This window comes from Tachyglossus aculeatus, chromosome 2, assembly GCF_015852505.1.
Source record: "Tachyglossus aculeatus isolate mTacAcu1 chromosome 2, mTacAcu1.pri, whole genome shotgun sequence".
In the NCBI taxonomy this organism is placed as follows: Eukaryota; Metazoa; Chordata; class Mammalia; order Monotremata; family Tachyglossidae; genus Tachyglossus; species Tachyglossus aculeatus.
Window position 1 is genome coordinate 98,227,746 of NC_052067.1, and position 23,109 is coordinate 98,250,854.

General features: G+C 46.1%; 1 protein-coding gene across 3 annotated transcripts in view; it reads left to right on the plus strand.

Moving 5' to 3' along the window:
- The window catches only part of CEP85L (centrosomal protein 85 like), a 229,008-nt gene that overhangs the window by 44,843 nt on the left and 161,056 nt on the right, over positions 1-23,109 (plus strand). For all 3 annotated transcript variants that reach the window (XM_038767385.1, XM_038767401.1, XM_038767393.1), the window contains exon 2: positions 2,019-2,180. In XM_038767385.1, coding sequence (XP_038623313.1) covers positions 2,019-2,180 — 162 coding nt within the window. The remainder of the gene's footprint in view (positions 1-2,018; positions 2,181-23,109) is intronic.

Below are 23,109 nucleotides of genomic sequence, written 5' to 3' on the forward strand. Positions count from 1 at the left end.
AGGTTGACAGGCAGCCACTGGAGATTTTTGAGGAGGGGCGTGACATGCCCAGAGCGTTTCTGTGGAAAGATAATCTGGGCAGCAGAGAGAAGTAGAGATTGAAGTGGAAAGAGACGGGAGGTTGGAAGGTCAGAAAGGATGCTGATACAGTAATCCAGTGGGGATATGATGAGTGATTGTACTAACGTGGTAGCGGTTTGGATGGAGAGGAAAGGGCGGATCTTGGTGATGTTGTGAAGGTGAGACTGACAGGCTTTAGTGATGGAGTAGATATGTGGGGTGAATGAATGAGTGGAGTCATGGGTGACACCAGGGGTGTGGGCTTGTAAAACGGGATGGATGGTTGTGCTGTCCACAGTGATGGGAAAGTCAGGGAGAGGACAGGGTTTTGGGGGGAAGATAAAGAGCTTTGTCTTGGACATGTTGAGTTTTAGGTTGTGGGAGGACATCCAAGTACAGATGTCCTAGAAGGCAGGAGGAGATGCGAGCCTGGAGGGAGGGAGAGAGAACAGGGGAGGCGATGTAGATTTAGGTGTCATCAGCTGAGAGATGATAGTTGAAGCCGTGGGAGCGAATGAGTTCACCAAGGGAGTGAGTGTAGATGGAGAATAGAAAGGAACCAAGAACTGACCCATGAGGGACCCCTACAGTAAGAGGATGGGAGCAGGGAGGAGGAGCCCACGAAGGAGACTGAGAATGAACGGCCAGAGAGATAAGAGGAGAACCAGGGGAGGCCGGAGTCAGTGAAGCAGCCAAGGTTGGATAACATGTAGAGGAGAAGGGAATCGTCCACAGCGTCAGAGGCAGCTGAGAAGTTGAGAAGGTTTAGGATGGAGTAGGAGCCTTTGGATTTAGCAAGAACGAGGTCATTGGTGACCTTTCAGAGGGCGGTTTCAGTGGAGTGGAAAGGGCAGAATCCAGTTTGGAGGGGGTCCTGGAAAGAGTTGGAGGAGGGGAATTTGATGCAGTTGAGTGTAGATGACTCGCTCCAGGAGTTTGGAAAGAAAGGGTAGGAAAGAGATGGAGCGATAACTGGAGGGGGCCATGGGGTCAAGGGAGGGTTTTTTAGGTTGGGGAGACATGGGGATGTTTGAAGGCAGAGGGGATGAAGCTGTTGGAGAGTGAGCAGTTGAAGATGGAAGTTAAGGAGGGGAGGAGGGAAGGGGTGAGAGTCTTTTGTAAGGTGGGAGGGGATGGGGTCTGAAGTGCATGTGGAGAAGAGGGAGGAGATCTCTTCTGAAGCTAGTGCTGGGAAGTAGAAGAGGGGGTCGAGAGGGGGGGATGGAGGAGGGGGTAAGGAAGCTTAGAACAGATGGTGTCAATTTTCCTAATGAAGTAGGTGGCCAGATCAATGGAGGTGAGGGATGGGGGAGGGGGAAGAACAGGAGCCTGAGGAGGGAGTTAAATGTCTGAACCAACTGATGAGGGTGATGGGCATGGGTGTCAATAAGGGAGGAGAAATAGTTTTGCCGGCAGAGGAGAGGGCACAGTTAAGTCAAGAAATGACAAACTTGAAGTGGACGAGGTCGGCCTGATGTTTAGATTTCTGCCTGCAGCGTTCAGCGGCTCGAGAATAAGAGCGAAGGAGGCGGACAGTGCTGGTGATACGGGGCTGTGGGTTAGTGGTGTGAGAGCGACGAAGGGATAGAGGAGGGAGGGAGTTGAGTAGAGAGAGTGGAGTTGAGAACATCTGTTTGGTCATCAAGAGTAGGTGGAATGGGTATGGAGGCTAGGAGGGGTGTGATGCTCTGAGAGAGATGGATGGGGTCGAGAGTGGAGGTCTCTGTGTGGAAATAGTACAGATTTACAGAGAGGAGGCGAGTGAGAAGATTGTGGTCAGAGAGAGGGATTTCAGAGTTGGTGAGGGTGGAGATGGTGCAGGGGTTAAAGATGATGAATCAGATTTAGACCCGGCATCCTCTGCCAGGAGTGATTCTGGCCATCTCTGAACCGGGACCAAATTCTACCAGTTGCCATCTTTCCCGATCTCTTCTAATGTCGGTTTCCCTTCCTCATAGACCCCGACTACGCCTCGACGCCATGGTGCCCTGACGTGGAGACTCTGTGGCAGCCCCCGCCGGTCCCGCTTGTGGCTCGTAACGGCCACGCCAGAAGGCACAGCACGGCCTCCGACAGCGGGGACACCGGAATCGAGACCTCCTGCTCTGACAGCTTGGAAGGTGAGTCCAAACCATCAGCACTCCTGCCCGGGCTCCTGGCCCGGTGGCTTGCGGGCAGGGAACGCGTCTACCGACTCTGTATGGTACCCCTCCACCCTGTTGTTTAGTACAGTGCTCTGCACGCAGTAAGCCCTCAATACTATTGATAATGATGATGGGTTTCTGGAGCCGCCTGGGTGGCAGAATATATATATATATATATATGTATATATATATATATATATACATTTATACCTACATCTCTCTCTCTCAAAAAATATATATACAAAACACACATATGTATGTATAAAATTTTATACATACATATGTGTGTTTTGTATATATATTTTTTGAGAGAGAGAGATGTAGGTATAAATGTCTGTATATAGACACATATAATAATAATAATGATGGCATTTGTTAAGCGCTTACTATGTGCAAAGCAGTGTTCTAAGTGCTGGGGGGATACAAGGTGATCAGGTTGTCCCACTTGGGGCTCACAGTCTTAATCCCCGTTTTACAGAAGAGGGAACTGAGGCTCAGAGAAGTTAAGTGACTTGCCCAAGATCACACAGCAGACATGTGGGGGAGCCGGGATTAGAACCCATGACCTCTGACTCCCAAGCCCCTGCTGCTTCTCTACATATGTATGTATATATGTACATATATATGTGTGTCTCTGTTAATTGCTATATTGCACTTTCTCAAGTGCTTAGTGCAGTGGTTCGCACACAGTAAGCACTCAGTAAATACGATTGAATGAATGTGTGTGGTGTTCATTGTGGTATTCATTGAGTCACTGAGTAATTGTTTATTGAATAATTCGCTCAATAATTCATTGAATAATTGTGGTATTTGTTAAGCGCTTGCCATGTGCCAGGCACTGTAATAAGTACTGGGGTAGATAGATGCAAATCAGGTTGAATACAGTCCCTGTCCCACATGGGGCTCACTCTCTTATCCCCATTTTACAGATGAGGTAACTGAGGCCCACTAGGCCAATCTGCTTCTCTGGGTCTCTCAGTATGAAACCTGGGGTAGGCCAGCTGTCGGGGGTCATTTCCTGATGGTCTTTGGGGTCAGATTAGATGACTCGGTCCATTGTTTACTAGAAGAATTTCATTTACTTGTAGTTTGGCTTGTTTTTCCCCCAAACACATGATTGATTTGTAGGTCATGTGACACTTTATTAAAATAGTTTATTTTCCCCCTCTGTCTTCAGCAGCAGTGGCAAGTAGTTTCTGAACACTATAGTAAGACGCAGTGTGGCCCAGTGGATAAATCACAGGCCTGGAAATCAGAAGGACACAGGTGCTAATCCTGGCTCTGCTGCGTGATGTCGGGCAAGTCTCTTCGCTTCTCTGGGCCTCAGGTACCTCATCTGTAAAATGGGGATTAAAAGTGTGAGCCCAAGGCAGGACAGGGACTGTGTCCAACCTGATTAGCCTGTATTTACCCCAGCGCTTAGTTACAGTGCCTGTCAAAGAGTAAACACTTTAATAAATACCATAAAAACAAAAACAAACCCAAAAGTTGGAACGCAGTTCTAAGAACCTGACTCTGCTCTAGGCACTGTTCCCTTGTCTAACAGGTGATAACCCCTAGGAGAACTCCTAGTTTCACATATTCAGGGTAAGATGAAGGAAACATAACAATATAGAAGCCCGAGGCCTTCGTTTTTAGGGAATTCTGGACAGATGATAGTGCCATCCTGATAGGCTTTTATCATAATGAGGAGAATCTTTTGCATATGCGTTTTCCATTCAAGTGCCAAATCATGTTGGGTGTGATACAGATTATAAATTAGTTATGCTTCCTGCCCATTGGGCTCATAATCAACATTCAGTAGAAAGCCGTCATTCATTCATTCATTCATTCATTCGTATTTATTGAGTGCTTGCTGTGTGCAGAACACTGTACTAAGCACATGAGAAGTACAAATTGGCAACATATAAAGATGGTTCCTACCCAACAATGGGCCCTCACAAGCACACACACACACACATGTGGGAAGGAAAGTCACACGGGGCAAGAAACTTACAGCTGTGGGGCAGAAGTCAGGAAAATAAGACCCAAAACAACTTGGAAGCTTATTATGTATATCTATAATTCTATTTATTTATTTGTTTGTTTATATTGATGGCTGTTTACTTGTTTTGATGTCTGTCTCCCCCCCGTCTAGACTGTAAGCCCGATGAGGGCAGGGCTTGTCTCTCTATTGCTGAATTGTACTTTCCAAGCACTTAGTACAGTGCTCTGCACACAGTAAGCGCTCAATAAATACAACTGAATGAATGGATGAACACACAAATCCTTGCTTTATTAGACTAAACGTATTTCCCGAAACATTTTCAGCCGGAAATGTTTGTGTTGCTCTAACCGGCCTGTTCCTCTTTCCTCTCGTTCCTTTTGTTTTCTCCCTCTAGGATGTGTTTGTAAAATTTTGTTCAGTTTTCCATGCGTTGGGTTTTTTCTTGTAGGATTAGTGTTACAGTGGCTTTTTACAGAGTACATGTTTACCCCCTGAGGTAAGAGGAGCAGGGTATTCAGTATTGCTATTTTAGTCCACAGAATTTTTACCCTGTTGGATAAGGTGAACCAGCACTTCAGAACCTCAAGTTATAATAATTTTGGTATTTGTTAAGCGCTTGCTATGTGCCAAGCACTGTTCTAAGTGGTGGGGGATATACAAGGTAATCAGGTTGTCCCACATGGGGCTCACAGTCTTAATATGTTTTAAGTTTAATATGTTTTAATATAGTCTTAATATGTTGCCAACTTGTACTTCCCAAGCGCTTAGTACAGTGCTCTGCACACAGTAAGCGCCCAATAAATACGATTGATTGATTGATTGATTAATCCCCATTTTTCAGATGAGGGAACTGAGGCAAAGAGGAGTTAAGTGACTTGCCCAAAGTCACACAGCTGATAAGTGGCGAAGCCGGGATTAGAACCCATGACCTCTGACTCCCAAGCCCGAGCTCTTTCCACTGAGCCACGCTGTTTTACCATTTTGAAGTGGGGAGAAGCCCTCATAGACAATTTATGGATACATCTGGTGCCATTTTCAAATGGGCTCGAAAAGGGCACACGCTTTTCCAGTCTCAGAAGTGGTTTTGCCGTTTATGTTGCATTTTAAGAGGGTGATAGGGTATGTGTATGGGAGATGGGGGAGGCTGGAGTTGCCCTGCCTACTGTTGTAAAACTAACAGGTGGGTTTGGGGTTTTTCTGCCTTCCGAGCATGTATATCCACTCATGAACGTTTGCCTCCCGTCATCCACCCAGGCCCTTCATAGTGGCCTAGTGGAAAGAGCATGGGCCTGGGAACCAGAGGACTTGGGTTCTAATCCCAGTTCTGCCAGGTGACTGCTGTGTGACCTTCTGACTCCCAGTACACTGCTCTAGCCACCAGCCCACGCCACTTCTGCTTTTTGAAGAGGAAGTAGCCTATAGTTCGTTTTTCAGAGATGTTTCTGCAGAGCAAAGGCGAGATGGGGAATGCGGTGTCTCGTTTGGAAGTTCCAGGGTTTTCTGGCCGCGCTCTAGTTCCTTTTTCAGGGATGGAATAATAATAATGATAATAATGATGGCATTTATTAAGCGCTTACTATGTGCAAAGCACTGTTCTAAGCTCTGTGGAGGTTACAGGGGGATCAGGTTCTATTCTATTTATTTTATTTTGTTAGTATGTTTGGTTTTGTTCTCTGTCTCCCCCTTTTAGACTGTGAGCCCACTGTTGGGTAGGGACTGCCTCTATATGTTGCCAATTTGTACTTCCCAAGCGCTTAGTACAGTGCTCTGCACATAGTAAGCGCTCAATAAATACGATTGATGATGATCAGGTTGTCCCACGGGGGCTCGCAGTCTTAATCCCTATTTTACAGATGAGGTAACTGAGGCACAGAGAATTGAAATGACTTACCCGCAGTCACACAGCTGACAAGTGGCGGAGCCGGGATTTGAACCCATGACCGCTGACTCCAGAGGCCGGGCTCTTTCCACTGAGCCACACTGCTTCTCAAGCAGCCCAACCCCGCTACTCGGACTGTCTTTAGGCTCTGGCAGCCGGCGCGCCTCCCCTTGGGTGCCCACTTCCACTCCTGCCCGTCTCCTGCCCACCGTGATGTCCGAACTCCTGCCGCCTCTCAAGCCGGGCAAAGAGGTTGGCTCCGGCCCACGCTCAGCTTGCCAGCGTCTTCGGTCCAGATGCAAAACGAGGTACCGGCCCGCTGGTTGGCTGGTGGAGGTGGCGGGCATGTTGGGCGGCCAGTTGGCATCGCTGCTGCAATCACTAGCCTCTCTCTGCTGGGCACTGATGTACAGTCAGAAGAAGTGAAGGACATGATTCTTAGCCCCCAGGATCTTCTAGGAGGATGGGGCCTGCCAGGAAGAGCATCAGAGAAGATAGTCTGTGTAATTCAGGCTACAACATCAGTCAGTCTGTCGTATTTATTGAGTGCTCACTGTGTGCAGAGCATTGAACCAAGTGCTTGGGAAGGGTACAGTACAGCAGAGTTAGCAGGCCCAATCCCTGCCCACAGCGAGCTCACAGACTAGAGGGGGAGACAGACATTAACATAGGTAAGTTATGGTTAGGGACACGAGGGAGGGGTGAATAAAGGGAGCCAATCTAAATGCAGAGGCGGTACAGAAGGGAGAGGGAGAAGAGGAAATGAGGGCTTAGTTGGGGAAGGCTTCTTGAGGGAGATGGGCTTTGGGCTTTTAGTAGGGTCTTGAAGGTGGGGAGAGTGATCGTCTGTCAGATAAAAAGAGAGAGGGCCTTCCAGGCCAGAGGCAGGATAATAATAATAATAATAATAATAATAATAATAATAATAATAAAAGTAGCATTTATTAAGCGCTTACTATGTGCAAAGCACTGTTCTAAGCGCTGGGGAGGTTACAAGGTGATCAGGTTGTCCCACGTGGGGCTCACAGTCTTCATCCCCATTTTACAGATGAGGTAACGAAGGCACAGAGAAGTTAAGTGACTTGCCCAAAGTCACACAGCTGACAACTGGCGGAGCCGGGATTTGAACCCATGACCTCTGATTCCAAAGCCCACGCTCTTTTCCACTGAGCCACGCTGTTTCTCTAATAATAATAATAATGGTATTTGTTAAGCACTTACCATGTGGAAAGCACTGTTCTGAGCACTGGGGGGATACAATAATAATAATAATAATAATAATGATAGCATTTATTAAGCGCTTACTATGTGCGAAGCCCTGTTCTAAGCGCTGGGGGGATACAGGGTGATCAGGTTGTCCCACGGAGGGCTCACAGTCTTAATCCCCATTTTACAGATGAGGGAACTGAGGCTCAGAGAAGTTAAGTGACTTGCCCAAGGTCACACAGCAGACATATGGCAGAGCCGGGATTCGAACCCATGACCTCTGACTCCAAAGCCCATGCTCTTTCCACTGAGCCACGCTGCTTTTCTATGTGGTTGGAGGTGAGGTAGATGAGCTTGAGGTACAGTGAATAGGTTGGCATTAGAGGAGCTAAGTGTGCAGGAGAACCATTGATAACATTGTTCAGTCTCTCAAGGGTAAGGGAGCACTTCCTGGGTACAGAGCACTGAACTAAACACATGGAAGAGTACAATTCAGAAGAGTTCGTAGACACACTCCTTGCCAATAAACATCCCTTCCCGGTTTTAGCACTATAATTTGAAGTATACCATCCTCCAACACTTCCTTAGTTTTGAGTCCCTGGGGATTCACATAGTTTCTATTTCAGATTTTTCCCTTAGTTTATATTTGGTGAACAGTTTGAGAACGCTGTTGAAAAACCTGGGTTTTTAAACTCTAGGACACATTTTATTGTCTTTGGTTCTGCTCCTTTCTGTAGAAAGCCCTTGCAGCCGAAATTAATGAACTCTGAAAAACTAAGAAAAGAATGGTGATGTTGGGAAACAGGTGCATTGTTGGTGGTAATTCAGTAACAAAAAACGCAAACCAAATGAGTCATTTTTCTTTTCCTGATTTTCCTCTAGATAAGTTACTTTTAGACTGTGAGCCTACTGTTGGGTAGGGACTGTCTGTATATGTTGCCAATTTGTACTTCCCAAGCGCTTAGTACAATGCTCTGCACATAGTAAGCGCTCAATAAATACGATTGATGATGATAAGTTACTCTGCGAGTGATTTGGGGAGGGTAGTTTGTAATCTATAATGAATGGCTCCTTCTCACTCTTATGCGATAATGTGCTAGGGTTTCCTAACATTTCCCTTTATTTTTGTATCTTGATCATAGAACAGAGTCCCAGAGGACTCCTGGAATCTCGGTGGGAAGTGGAGAAGGGACTAGGCAGAGGAGAAAAGGACTCGCATCTCACAGTAACACGCTAGAATTGTCTTCAAATTCAGGCCCCTGCCCCTGAGCTGAGCCAACCTTGAAGAGAAAAACTCCTCAATCCATCAAACATATTTATTGAGCGCTTACTGCGCCCAGAACACTGTACTGAGTGCTTGGGCAAATACAATTTAATGTGGTTGGTAGACACATTCCCTGCTAACACAGCGTGTTTACAGTCTAGTCCTCCCCTTCCCTACCTTCACTTGGTGTTGGTTTCTGGCGTCTACCCTCATCTTAGAAACTTTCTGCACACCTCTTTTCTCCTGGGGATTTTCATTTGAGGTTGAGAGCCTGGAAGGTGATGTTCGACGGCAAAACACATGGGATCTTAACGCCCTGCAAAGTTACCCTCCTACAAATCCATAAGAAGTGAGTCAGTTTGAACTTCAGAAGATTAATTCAGTCCTGGGTTGTAGAAGCAAAAGCGGTAATAGGCTTTTTTTAAAAACTCCTCCTTTGTCTTTTGCCCTTTGTACCACACCTATAAAATATGAGCTCGTTGTGTTCAGGGAACATGTTTAAAAACTCTGTTGTATTGTACTCTTCCGAGCACTTAGTAGACTGCTCTATGTTAATGTCCGTCTCCCCGTCTAGGTTGTAAATTCAGTGTGGGCAGGGAATATGTCTGTTGATTGTTATATTGTACTCTCCCAAGCACTTAGTACAGTGCTCTGCGCAGGGTAAGTGCTCAATAAATACGATTGACTGCTCTGCACATAGTAAGTGCTCAATAAATGTAATAATAATTATGGTATTTGTTAAGTGCTTACTATGTGCCAGGCACTGTACCAAGTGCTGGGGTGGTTACAAGCAAATTGGGCTGGACACAGTTCCTGTCCCATGTGGGGCTCACAGTCTCAATCCCCATTTTGCAGATGAGGCAACTGAGGCACAGAGAAGTGAAGTGACTTCCCCAGGGTCACCTAGCAGACAAGTGGCCGAGCTGGGATGAGAGCCCATGACCTTCTGACTCTCAGGCCTGTGCGCTGTCCATGATGCCATACTGCTTTTCTGTGGCTGATTGATTAGCTGGCTTTTCTCCGTGTATAAGCTATTGGTCTGTGCTGAGATTGTACTTATTGGGGTGCTGGAGCCTCTCTTTCCAGCCACCACGGGGTCATCTGTGAGTCATGTTAAGTCATATTAAGATCGTGAGCCCCATGTGGGACAACACGATTGCCTTGTATCTACCCCAGGCTTAGAACAGTGCTTGGCACGTAATAAGCGCTTAACAAATACCATCATTAGTATGATTATTATTTTCTGATCTTCTGGAGCAAGACTTTACCAAATGCCAAATTCTTCAACCAGAATTTACCGAATGTCAAATCCCTTGACTGCAGAGAGTTAATAACGTCCCCAATTTGCCAGACTTCCCGGGAGGGGCGTACTAGCTGGAAGAATTTGGTCTCGAACAACAATATCTGTAGTGTTTGACCTGGTAGGAAAGCAATGTTGGATAGTCTCCATTTTCCTGGAGTTATGGCAACCAACAATAACAGTAACTAATGCAAAGCTATTTTGATGCTGAAATAGGGTAGCTCTTGACTGGTTGCCCTTTAGCTTTTGAAAGCCCAACAATCAGCCAGTCATTCATGTGCATTGTGTGTGTACTATTTTCAGAGCAGTGTACTAAGTGGTTGGGAGAGTACAGAATAACAAAGTTGGAAGACATGTTCCCTGTGCACCATGAGCTTACAAGTCTAGAGGAGAGAGAAAGAGAGAGAGAGACACACACACACACACACACACACACACACACACTCTCTCTCTCTCTCTCTCTCTCTCTCTCTCTCTCGATTACCCTTTGGTTGTTTGCACGCATTCAAGCAACACCCTATGTAAAAGGTGACTTTTGTTTCTGACAAACTCATTTTGCTGGAATTTCCACAGTCTTCTATGTTTTGGGAGGTGAATTTTTCTAAATTAAAATTTGCGAGCCTGCTCTCTTTCATGTTTTGGACTAATGGAGGAGGACTCACTCTTTCCCATTCAAAATCACTTCAGATACTTGTACATGTGAATGACACAAAGGAGAAGGAGTTTTGAATTTGACCTGAATCTGGCCTGTTAAGAGCGTCTCGAGGAGTTAAATCATCAAAAAGTAATGGGTCCCAAAGAGGATGGAATGCTATTCAGTCATTAATTTCTAGAAATTTTTGAGAGTATCCTGAGGAATTTAAGCAACCTGGGTTCTTAAGCCCAGCTCCACCACTTGCCTGCTGGGTGATCTTGGGTAAGTCACTTGACTTTTCTGGGCCCAATTACCTCACTTGTAAAATGGGATTCAATACCTGTCCTCCCTCCCCCTTAGGTAGTAAGCTCCGTCTGTTCTTGTATCTGCCCCAACACGGAGTATAGTGCTTGGACATAGGAATCACTTAAAAAGTACCCGTATTATTTTTATTATTATTATTGACTTAATTGATCCCAGGAAGATGGAATTCCTTGGCTATTTCAATCCAGCAGATAATCTATGGAAATTTGTGAACCCAGAAAACAGTTTAGTGACCTTTGTTTGATAAGATGGCTCTTTCATTCAAATGGGGGCCCTTATTTTATTTAACCCATTTATGTGTTGCTTTGCCTGCAAATATGAACATCCTCAAGTTTCAAAATCTAGATTCCCATCTCCTGTTTGAATGAACAACAATATCAATCAATCAATCAATCGTATTTATTGAGCGCTTACTGTGTGCAGAGCACTGTACTAAGCACTTGGGAAGTACAAGTTGGCAACATATAGAGACAGTCCCTACCCAACAGTAGGCTCACAGTCTAAAAGGGGGAGACAGAGAACAAAACCAAACATACCAACAAAATAAAATTAATAGAATAGATATGTACAAGTAAAATAAATAAATAAATAGAGTAATAAATATGTACAAACATATATACATATCTACAGGTGCTGTGGGGAAGGGAAGGAGGTAAAATGAGGGGATGGAGAGGGGGATGAGGGGGAGAGGAAGGAAGGGGCTCAGTCTGGGAAGGCCTCCTGGAGGAGGTGAGCTTTCAGTAGGGCCTTGAAGGGAGGAAGAGAGCTAGCTTGGCGGATGGGCAGAAGGAGGGCATTCCAGGCCCGGGGGATGACGTGGGCCGGGGGTCGATGGCGGGACAGGCGAGAACGAGGTACGGTGAGGAGATTAGCAGCAGAGGAGCAGAGGGTGCGGGCTGGGCTGGAGAAGGAGAGAAGGGAGGTGAGGTAGGAGGGGGTGAGGTGATGGACAGCCTTGAAGCCCAGGGTGAGGAGTTTCTGCCTGATGCGCAGATTGATTGGTAGCCACTGGAGATTTTTGAGGAGGAGAGTAACATGCCCAGAGCGTTTCTGGACAAAGACAGTCCGGGCAGCAGCATGAAGTATGGATTGAAGTGGGGAAGAGACACGAGGATGGGAGATCAGAGAGAAGGCTGATGCGGTAGTCCAGACAGGATAGGATGAGAGCTTGAACAAGCAGGGTAGTGGTATGGATGGAGAGGAAAGGGCGGATCTTGGCAATGTTGCGGAGCTGTGACCGGCAGGTTTTGGTGACGGCTTGGATGTGAGGGGTGAATGAGAGAGCAGAGTTGAGGATGACACCAAGGTTGCGGGCTTGTGAGACGGGAAGGATCGTAGTGCCGTCAACTGAGGCACTATGTTGCCCACTTGTACTTCCCAAGTGCTTAGTCCAGTGCTCTGCAAACAGTAAGCGCTCAATAAATGCGATTGAATGAATGAGTGAATAAACACTTCCTTTTCCTGGTTTCAGTACATTGGTGCCTGAATCTGAACTACCATTTGTTGGCAGAGCATTGGCCTTGACTATATTGCACGTTGGTCAGGGTTGAGAGAGCTTTGCTGGCCATTCTGTGCTCTGTGTGCCACCATGTGCTGGGGGAATTTCCAGGGGGGCGGGAGGAGCCCCCAGACCCTAGCGTCTCCCAGCAATCACCTGGCTGGACAGCCCTGCTCTCCCCCTCTAGACTGTAAACTCATAGTGGCCAGGGAAGGTGTCCCCTAATTTTGTTATATTGTACTCTCCCAAGTGCTTAGTACAGTGCTCTGCGCATAATAAGCCCTCAATCAATGCCATTGATTGATTGACTGGTTGAAATGTGGGGCCCAGCCTTCATGGTAACAGTGCCGGCCCAGCCTGATTCAACACGGCCTAGTGGATAGAGCACGGGCTTGGGAGTCAGTAGGTCATGGGTTCTAATCCCAGCTCTGCCACTTGTCTGTCGTGTTACCTTGGGTAAGTCATTTCACTGTGCCTTAGTTGCCTCATCTGTAAAATGATGATTGAGACTGTGAGACCCAAATTTGCTTGTATCCACCCCACTGCTTAGTACAGCGCCTGGCACATAGGAAGCACTTAAAAATACCACAGTTATTATTTTGGGTCAGTGCCCCTCCTGCCCCAGACTCTGAGCTCCTCGAGGGTAGTTCCATATCTTTTATTTCTCTACTGTTATGCGCGGGGAACGCATTTCCCAACTCTGTTGTATTGCACCCTCCGAATAGTGCTCTGCACACAGTAATAATAATGATGGCATTTATTAAGCGCTTACTACGTGCAAAGCACTGTTCTAAGCGCAGGGGAGGTTACAAGGTGATCAGGGTGTCCCACGGGGGGCTCACAGTCTTCACCCCCATTTTACAGATGAGGGAACTGAGGCCCAGAGAAGTGAAGTGACTTGCCCAAAGTCACACAGCTGACAGTTGGCGGAGCCAGGATTTGAACCCATGACCTCTGACTCCAAAGCCCGGGCTCTTTTCCACTGAGCCACGCTGCTTCTCTAAGCAGTAAGCACTCAATAAATACCATTGACGATAACGATGCGTTTCAAAGTGCCTAGTACAGTGCTTTAGTGATGTTGAAGAGAAATATTGCTCAGGTGTTTTTTTAATGGTATTTGTTAAGCTGCTTACTACGTGTTCTAAGCGCTAAGGTAGATGCAAGGTAATCAGGTTGGACTCAGTTCCTGTCCCGCATTGGGCTCACACTTTTAATCTCCATTTTGCAGATGAGGTAACTGAAGCACAGAGAAGTTAAATGATTTGCCCAAGGTCACACAGCAGACAAGCGGCAGAGCCAGGATTAGAACCCAGGTCCTTCTGACTCTAGGGAATGTGGTTGAGTGTGCCAGCAAGTTGTTACTGTTGTTATAATTACTACTGCATTTAAGAGCTTACTTTGTGGCAAGCGCTGGGGTAGGTACAAATTAATCAGGTTGGTCACAGCCCCTGTCCCACTTGGGACTTCACAGCCTAGGAATTGGAGAGAACAGGCATTGACTCTCCACTTGATGCATGAGGAAACTGAGGCCCAGAAAAGTGAACTGACTGGCCCAACGTCATATGGCAGACAAGTGCCGAAGCGGGGATTAGAACCCACGTCCTCCAACTCCCAGGCTGGTGCTCTTTCTACTAGGTAACTCTGCTCCTCAAATTTGCAGAGAAAGATCAATCAATCAATCATTCGTATTTATTGAGCGCTTACTGTGTGCAGAGCACTGTTCTAAGCGCTTGGGAAGTGCAAGTTGGCAACATAAAGATAGTGCCTGACCTTAAGGGGCCTTCAGGACCTCTGGGAGCATGAGTTGTATTTCCTTATAAAAGTGCGCTAAAGTGCAGGGATCCTTTGGCGGGGCCAAGAGCCCTTGCTCTCTTTAGTCCTGGGGTTAAAATCATTAGAAGGAAGATGCCGACCTGGAAATGGTTTCTTTTTTGGGGTTTAGCCACTCTAGACTGTAAATTATTTGTGGGCAGGAAATATGTCTACCAACTGTTACATTGTACCCGTCCCAAGCCCTTAGAACAGTGCTCTGTACAAAGTAAGCACTCAATAAATACGATTGATTGGGTTTTAAGTGGAAAGAACATGTTTGGTTGCATTCAGATATTTCCTTCAGTTCTGGGGTGTCTCTCTCTCCCTCTCTCTCCCTCTCTCTCCATGCACTCCTTATCCTCTTTGTTTCTTGGTTCATTTCTGCCAAGGTCATGAGACTTGTCCCCTTAGGGTATGGCATTACAGCTAGGAGGAGGAAAACGCGAACACCAGAGTAATTTGAACCTTAGCCCTCAGAGTGTTCGGAAGGGAGGCGAGAGAGCTTTCTTTCTCCTTTTTTCTGGTCATTCAGACTAAGTTGAAGAAGGATATGCTCAGTAGGATATTAGAATCCAAGAAAGCTAATTAGGTTGGAGAGTAGCTTCTTAAAGCTTTTTACCTCCACGTTGTTGTTTTGTGGAATTTAAGTGCTTACTATGAGCCGGGCACTGTACTAAGCACAAGCTAATCAGGTTGCCCACAGTCCATGTCTCACATTGGGCTTACACTCTTAATCCCCATTTTACAGATGAGGGAGCTCTGTCTGACTCCTGGACCTCTCCTGTAGGCCAAGCTGCTTCTCTGTAGTTGTAGTAAAGCCGAATGCTTTCTCCACGCAAGGTGACGCCGGCTGTATTCATGGCGGCTCTCCAAAAATTAGCTCTGTGTGTGCTCCTCGCAGTTTGGATTTGGAAGCGCAGCCTGTTCTGCTAATTTGGAAATGTCCATGTTTCCTGTTATTGTCCCTTTAGGAAGTAACTCCCTCTGCTTCATGCAGATGATTATTTTGCCAGTCGGTTGTTGATGTAGGTTGTGAGCTGGAAAGTCTCACTTCTTCTCCTCACAAAATTTAAATCTAGAATATTAAACGATGAGCCCAGCAAACACACACTCAAAAGGTTGGAGATGGGGGATTTCTACTAGGCTATCTGTCTGGCTCAGGCATTCTGTGGATGGGGAGTACCAATCAATCAATCAATCGTATGATTGAGCGCTTACTGTGTGCAGAGCACTGTACTAAGCGCTTGGGAAGTACAAGTCGGCAACACATAGAGACAGTCCCTACCCAACAGCGGGCTCACAGTCTAGAAGGGGGAGACAGAGAACAAAACCACACATACTAACAAAATAAAATAAATAGAATAGATATGTACAAGTAAGATAAATAAATAAATAAATAAATAAATAGAGTAATAAATATGTAAAAAAACCCCCAAAAACATATATACATATATACCTATATATATGTGTATGTATACCTATATATATGTATATATATATACATATATATAGGTATACATATATAGGTACCAGCAGTACCTATCCCTTAGCTAAAATAATAATAATAATTGTAGTATTTTAAGCCCGTACTATGTGCTAAACGCTTGGGTAGATACAAGATAATTAGGTTGTATATGGGACTCACAGTCTAAATAGGAGGGAGAACAGGTACTGAATCCCCATTTTGCAGATGAGGGATTGGAGACACAGAGAAGTGAAGCGACTTTTCCAAGATCACACAGCGTGCAGGTATATGGCAGAGCCCCAAGAAGCAGTCCAAAGGACCTGGTTTCTAATCCCAGCTCCGTCACTTGCCCGCTGTGTAACCTTGGGCAAGTCGCGTCACTTCTCCGTGCCTCAGTTCTCTCATCTGTAAAATGAGGATTAAGAGTATGAGCCCCATGCAGGTCAGGGACCGGGTCCAACCTGATTAGCTTGTATCTACCCCAGTGCTAACTACAGTGCCTGGCACATAGTAAGTGCTTAACAAGTACCATAAAAAAAAAGAGCGGGGATTAGGACCCACATCCTCTGAGTCCCAAGCCCGTATGCTTTCTACTAGGCCATGCTGCTTCTCGTGGGAGGGAGGGCACCAGAACTGGCCCCTTTAAAAGAGTTCTGGCCCTCTCAATGTTCATGATCTAAGGAGACAGAGAGTGGGTGCCCCCAGCATCATAGGGGAAGCAGCATGGCGAATTGGCTAGCATATGGGCCTGGGACTCTGGAGGTCATGGGTACTAATCCCGGCTCTGCCCCTTGTCCGTTGTGTGACCTTGGCCAAGTCATTTCACTTATCTGATCCTCAGTGACCTCATCTGTAAAATGGGGATTGAGACTGTGACCCCCACGTGGGGCAGGGACCGTATCTACCCCGATTTGCTTGTATCCACCCCTCGCTTAGTTCAGTGCCTGGCGCATAGCAAGCACGTAACCAATGTCACAATTATGCAACATCTACCATCCAAAGTTGTAAAATGCCTCAGGATGACATCGAAGAGAGCATCCTGGGTAGGTAGAACCCTTGGAATGGGCTGTTTTAAAGGAACTAGTTAGATGAAGTTAGAACAAGTTAAGAGAAGCAACGTGGCTCAGTGGAAAGAACACGGGCTTTGGAGTCAGAGGTCATGCGTTCAAATCCCAGCTCTGCCAATTGTCAGCTGTGTGACTTTGGGAAGTCACTTAACTTCTCTGTGCCTCAGTTCCCTCATCTGGAAAATGGGGATTAAGACTGTGAACCCCCTGTGGGACAACCTGATTACCTTGTAACCTCCCCAGCAGCACTTAGAACAGTGCTTTGCACATAGTAAGTGCTTAATAAATGCCATTATTACTATTATTGTTGTTATTATTATTATGATCAGTCCAGCATGCTTGGGCACTGCAGCAGGCACGGGGAGCGGGCCAGAAAGAAGAGAGCTAAGAGGGACAGAATCAGAAATGGAGGAGGAAGACGAACGTTTGACTGAGAGAAATCAGATTAGGTGCAGGAGGGGCTTTGAAGGTCAGCCGTTGAAACGTGAGCTTTCCGTGGAGGGAGTCAGCATTGTGGTTTGAGAGATAGGCCACCACGATGGAGACCGTGGCAGGGGCATGATTGACTGGCCGGCGGACCCAGCGCAGAGCTGGGGGTTAGAGTAGAGGGGACTTGAAGGAATCTCCTAAGGGTGGAAAAGAGTTTGTTGAGCGGTCAGAATGAGGAATTTACTCTTCAACTACAACCTGGCCTGCTCACTTCATTCCTCTCACCGTACCTCGATTTCATCTAGTTTGCTGCCGACCTCTCGCCCACATCCTACCTCTGACCTGAAACCACCCTCCCTCCTTGTATCAGACAGGTAATTGCTCTCCCCCACTTCAAAGCCTTATTGAAGACACATTTCCTACAAGAAGCCTTCCCTGACAGCCCACCTCTCCTCTTCTACCACTGCCTTCTGCATCTCCCTGATTTGCTCCCTTCATTTATCCTTCCTCCCATCCCCACAGCACATATGCATATATCTTTTATTTACTTATCTATTTATTTATCTATTTATTTATCTATTTATTTATTTATTTATCTATCCATCCATTTATTTATTTATTTATTTATTTATGTTAATGCCTGTCTCCCCTTTTAGTCTACGAACTCATTGTTGGCAGGGAATGTGTCTATTTGCTGTTACATTGTGCTCTCCCAAGCACTTAGTACAGTGCTTTGCAACCAGTAAGCGCTCAATAAATGGAGAAGCAGTGTGGCTCAGTGGCAAAAGCCCGGGCTTGGGAGTCACGGGTTGTGGGTTCTAATCCCGCCTCCACCGCTTGTCAGCTGGGTGACTTGGGCCAGACATTTCACTTCTCTGTGCTTCAGCTACCTCATCTGTAAAATGGGGCTTGAGACTATGAGCCCCACGTGGGACAACCTGATTACTTTGTATCTATCCCAGTGCTTAGAACAGTGCTTGGCACATAGTAAGCGCTTAACAAATACGATTATCATTATTATTATTATTATTATTATTATTAATAAATACGATTGAATGAATGAATGGAATTTGTGGAAGAAGGGCTGACCACATCAGAACGCTACTCTCTAGCCAGGGTTCCTTCTAAACGATAAGCTCACTGTGGGCAGGGGTTATGTCTGTTAGATTGTTGTATTGTGGTATTTGTTAAGCGCTTACCTTGTTCCAGGCATTGTTCTAAGCGCTGGGGTGGATCCAAGCAAATCGGGTTGGACACAGGCTCTGACCCACAGTGCTTTGCACATAGTAAGCGCTTAACAAATGCCATCATTGTTATTATTATTATTTCATTCATTCATTCAATTGTATTTATTGAGTGCTTACTGTGTGCAGAGCACTGTACTAAGCACTTGGGAAGTACAAGTTGGGAACATATAGAGACGGTCCCTACCCAACAATCAATCAATTGATCATATTTATTGAGCGCTTACTGTGTGCAGAGCACTGTACTAAGCACTTGGTAAGTACAAGTTGGCAACATATAGAGACAGTCCCTACCCAACAGTGGGCTCACAGTCTAGAAGGGGGAGAGTATATGTCTATATATGTGTGCATATATACATATATATGTATATTTATGCATGTATATGTATGTATATATACGTATATATGTATATGTATGCATATGTATCTATATATATGTATATATGTATATATATATATGTATGTATATATGTATGTATATATATACATATATACAGGTGGTGTGGGGAAGGGAAGGAGGTAAGGCCGGGGGGATGGGGATGGGGAGGGGGAAGAAGGGGAGAGGAAGAAGGGGGCTTCTCTGTGCCTCAGTTCCCTCATCTGGAAAATGGGGATGAAGACTGTGAGCCCCCCTGTGGGACAACCTGACCACCCTGTAACCTCCCCAGGGCTTAGAACAGTGCTTGGCACATAGTAAGTGCTTAACAAATACCATTATTATTATTATTATTATTAAGCTATTCAGGCCCCCTGAAAAGGCCTTTTCCCAAGGAGTGAAACTCCCCTCGCCCTGCCCTCAGTCATCCGGGCTCGTGTTCGAATCCCGGCTCTGCCACTTGTCAGCCGTGTGACTTTGGGCGAGCCACTTCATTCATTCATTCCATCGTATTTATTGAGCACTTATTGTGTGCAGAGCACTGGACTAAGTGCTTGGGAAGCACACGTTGGCAACATACAAAGATGGTCCATACCCAAAAATGGGCCCACGGTCTAGAAGGGGGAGACAGACAACAAAATAAAGCATGTGGATGGGTGTCAAAGTCGCCAGAATTGTCCCAGGTCCCACAACAGAGAAGCAGCGTGGCTCAGTGGAAAGAGCCCGGGCTTGGGAGCCAGAGGTCATGGGTTCGAATGTCGGCTCCTCCACTTGTCAGCTGTGTGACCTTGGACAAGTCACTTCACTTCTCCGAGCCTCAGTTCCCTCATCTGTAAAATGGGGATGAAGACTGGGAGCCCCATGTGGGACAACCTGATCACCTTGTACCCCCCCCAGAACTTAGAACAGTGCTTCGCACATAGTAAGCGCTGAACAAATGCCATCATTATTATTATTATTATTATCAGAGCCCCGGCCGGAGCCAACATTCAGTCAGTCGGGCCAACTGCGGCCCTGATTATTATTTTGGGGCTCACAGTCTCCATCCCCATTTGACAGGTGAGCGAACCAAGGCAAGGAGAAGTGAAGTGACTTGCCTAAGGTCACACAGCAGACAGGTGGTGGAGCCTGGATTAGAACTCGTGACCTTTTGACTCTCAGGCCTGTGCTCTATCCACTCCACCTCTCTCAAGCACTTTACAGTGCTCTGCACAGAGTAAGCGCGCAGTAAATACGACTGACTTTCTCCCATCCTCCAGATACACGCCTCAGCTGGTGGTGCCATTTCCACTTTGCGGAGTTCACTTGTGAATCACCTTCTGCAGTAAGGGTCTTTAATCAATCAATCAATCGTATTTATTGAGCGCTTACTGTGTGCAGAGCACTGTACTAAGCGCTTGGGAAGTACAAATTGGCAACATATTTAAGAGCCCAGATTCCGGCTCCCAGGGCCACGTCTGCGACACGGGAGGTCACAACACCTACCCAGTCTTTTTGGGTACCTTTATGACCTGTCTGGAAATACCCATCCCCAGGGGGGATGCTAAATCTGGCCAAATGGAGTTTAGCCTCCTTCCCCTTCCCCTACCCTTAGCGCGATTGAATCCCAGCTGAGATGCTGAAGTGCTCGAGATATTTCGGGCCAACACATTGTAGTGAGAGATTATGTTAATTCCAATCCTTTGGCCGGTTGTTGATGGTCGTGCACTTTAGGGTCTCACGGTGATTCCTTCCCGGTGTGTTTGGGTTACAGACGGTGGCTTCTTTATTCCAAAGGAGAACCACGACGATGAAAAATGTCCATAAATGGAGCTGTGGACCGGTACTCCTTTAAATCATTTTGAATTGAAGCGTTTTTATGGATTTTCTGATAGCCATGCATTTTTCTTCTCTCGTTCCCTTTTTTTAATCTTTTAATTAAAGCTTTCAAAAGTCTAAGAGCAATTTCAGTCTTATGTTCGGATGCAACTAGTTATTTCCACTTCATTTCTGATAAGGGTGTATTGGAGCATTGCTTATTTTTTATGAACTGACATTGTATGATTTCTAGTAAGTCTGAAGAGCAAAAAGGTGGTGTTGGAGCTGATAATAATAATAATAATAATGATCATGGTATTTTTTAAGCGCTTACTATGTGCCAAGCTCTGTTGAACAGTGCTTTGCACATAGTAAGCACTTAACAAATGCCATCATTATTATTCTAAGCACGAGGGTAGATACAAGGTAAGCATGTCGTCCCCCGTGGGGCTCACAGTCTTAATCCCCATTTTACAGATGAGGTAACTGAGGCACATAGAAGTGAAGTGGCTTGCCCAATGTTGCACAGCAGACCAGTGGTGGAAGTGGGATTAGAACCCACATCTTCTGACTCCCAAGCCTGTGCTCTATTTGTAGGTGAATAGTAGGGGGATAATTCTGCCTGTGAAGAAGCACTGCTGGAAAACTGTGAAACAATAGCACTTGCTAGATGACGTGAATGATGTCCACCCACAGAACTACCAGCTAAGAACATCCTTTCAATTACGATTTCTGAAAAATTTCCGATTTTTTTTCTCCCCTCCTGCATTCCAAAAGTTTTGTCCCCTGAAGCAAAACAAGGTCGGTTGGAGGTTTATTTTTCGGAGATTTTTGTGGTGGTGTTTGTAGCTCTCGGGTGAACCACAACGTTACAGCTGCTGGCTGACATTTCTGCTGACTTGCAGTTTTCTTCCAAATGCAACTTAGAGGGTTGACTCCATTTCCAAAACTCCAAGAGGCTTGGGCCCTCATTACTGTGGCAATTACCGCTTCTTTGTTCCCCTTGGACAGAGAACGGAACTTGTTAGCATTTCTCCTGAAGAATGACAGACACTTAAAGAGATTCTAGGAGCTCCAGACTGAGAACACCAACAGTAAAAGACCTGCATGTGGGCTCCTACAGGCTGTCACTGGATTTGAATTGGGGAAGAGGTTGGGAGGGAGAAGGAAACACTGGGGAAGTGAGGAGTTAATGGGAATTCTTCCCCCAAGGAACACAGGCCTCTCTCTTTCCAGATGTGCTTGGGCTAGATTTGTGCTGGGCTTCTATCTGAGATGCACATGGTCTCTGTCTGCCTTTTCATTATCTGGCTGTAGTAGTAGTAATAATAATAGTAGATTTCCTCAAAAATCTCCAGTGGCTACCAATCCACCTACGCATCAGGCAAAAACTCCTCACCCTCGGCTTCAAGGCTGTCCATCACCTCGCCCCCTCCTACCTTACCTCCCTTCTCTCCTTCTACAGCTCAGCCCGCACCCTCCGCTCCTCTGCCTCTATCTCCTCACTGTGCCTCGTTCTCGCCTGTCCCACCATCGACCCCCGGCTCACATCCTCCCCCTGGCCTGAAATGCCCTCCGTCCACACATCTGCCAAGCTAGCTCTCTTCTTCACTTCAAAGCCCTATTGAGAGCTCACCTCCTCCAGGAGGCCTTCCCAAACTGAGCCCCCTCCTTCCTCTCCCCCTCCCCACCATCCCGCCTTACCTCCTTCCCCTCCCTACAGCACCTGTATATATGTATATATGTTTGTACATATTTATTACTCTATTTTACTTGTACATATTTATTCTATTTATTTTATTTTGTTAATATGTTTTGTTGTCCGTCTCCCCCTTCTCGACTGTGAGCCTGCTGTTGGGTAGGGACTGTCTCTATATGTTGCCAACTTGTACTTCCCAAGCACTTAGTACAGTGCTCTGCACACAGTAAGCGCTCAATAAATGCGATTGAATGAATGAAAGTAGTATTTAATTTTTTTATGGTATTTAAGTGCTTACTATGTTGCCAGGTAACAAATGCCATTATTAGTATTATTATCCTCTGTAGTAGCAGGGCTTGCTTATGGCCTTCTCCTAGGAAGAACTTGAGCTAGCAGGGGAGAGCGTCTGACTCTCTCTCTCTTCTCCTCCCTCCCTCCCCACACCACTCCAAGCGACTTTCAGCAACCTGAGTAAGCGCTCAATAAATAAATTGAGAAGCAGCGTGGCTCAGTGGAAAGAGCCCGGGCTTTGGAGTCAGAGGTCATGGGTTCAAATTCCGCCTCCGCCAATTGTCAGCTGTGTGACTTTGGGCAAGTCACTTAGCTTCTCTGTGCGTCAGTTACCTCATCTGTAAAATGAGGATTAAAACTGTGAGCCCCCCATGGGACAACCTGATCACCTTCCCCAGCGCTCAGAACAGTGTTCTGCACATAGTAAGCGCTTAACAAATGCCATAATTATTATTATTGTTATTATTATTATTACTACAAGAGAAGCAGTGTGGTTTAGTGGAAAGAGCCCGGGCTTGGGAGTCAGAGGTCGTGGGTTCTAATCCCGGCTCTGCTACTTGTCAGCTGTGCGACTTTGGACAAGTCACTTCACTTCTCTGTGCCTCAGTTCCCACATCTGTAAAATGGGGATTA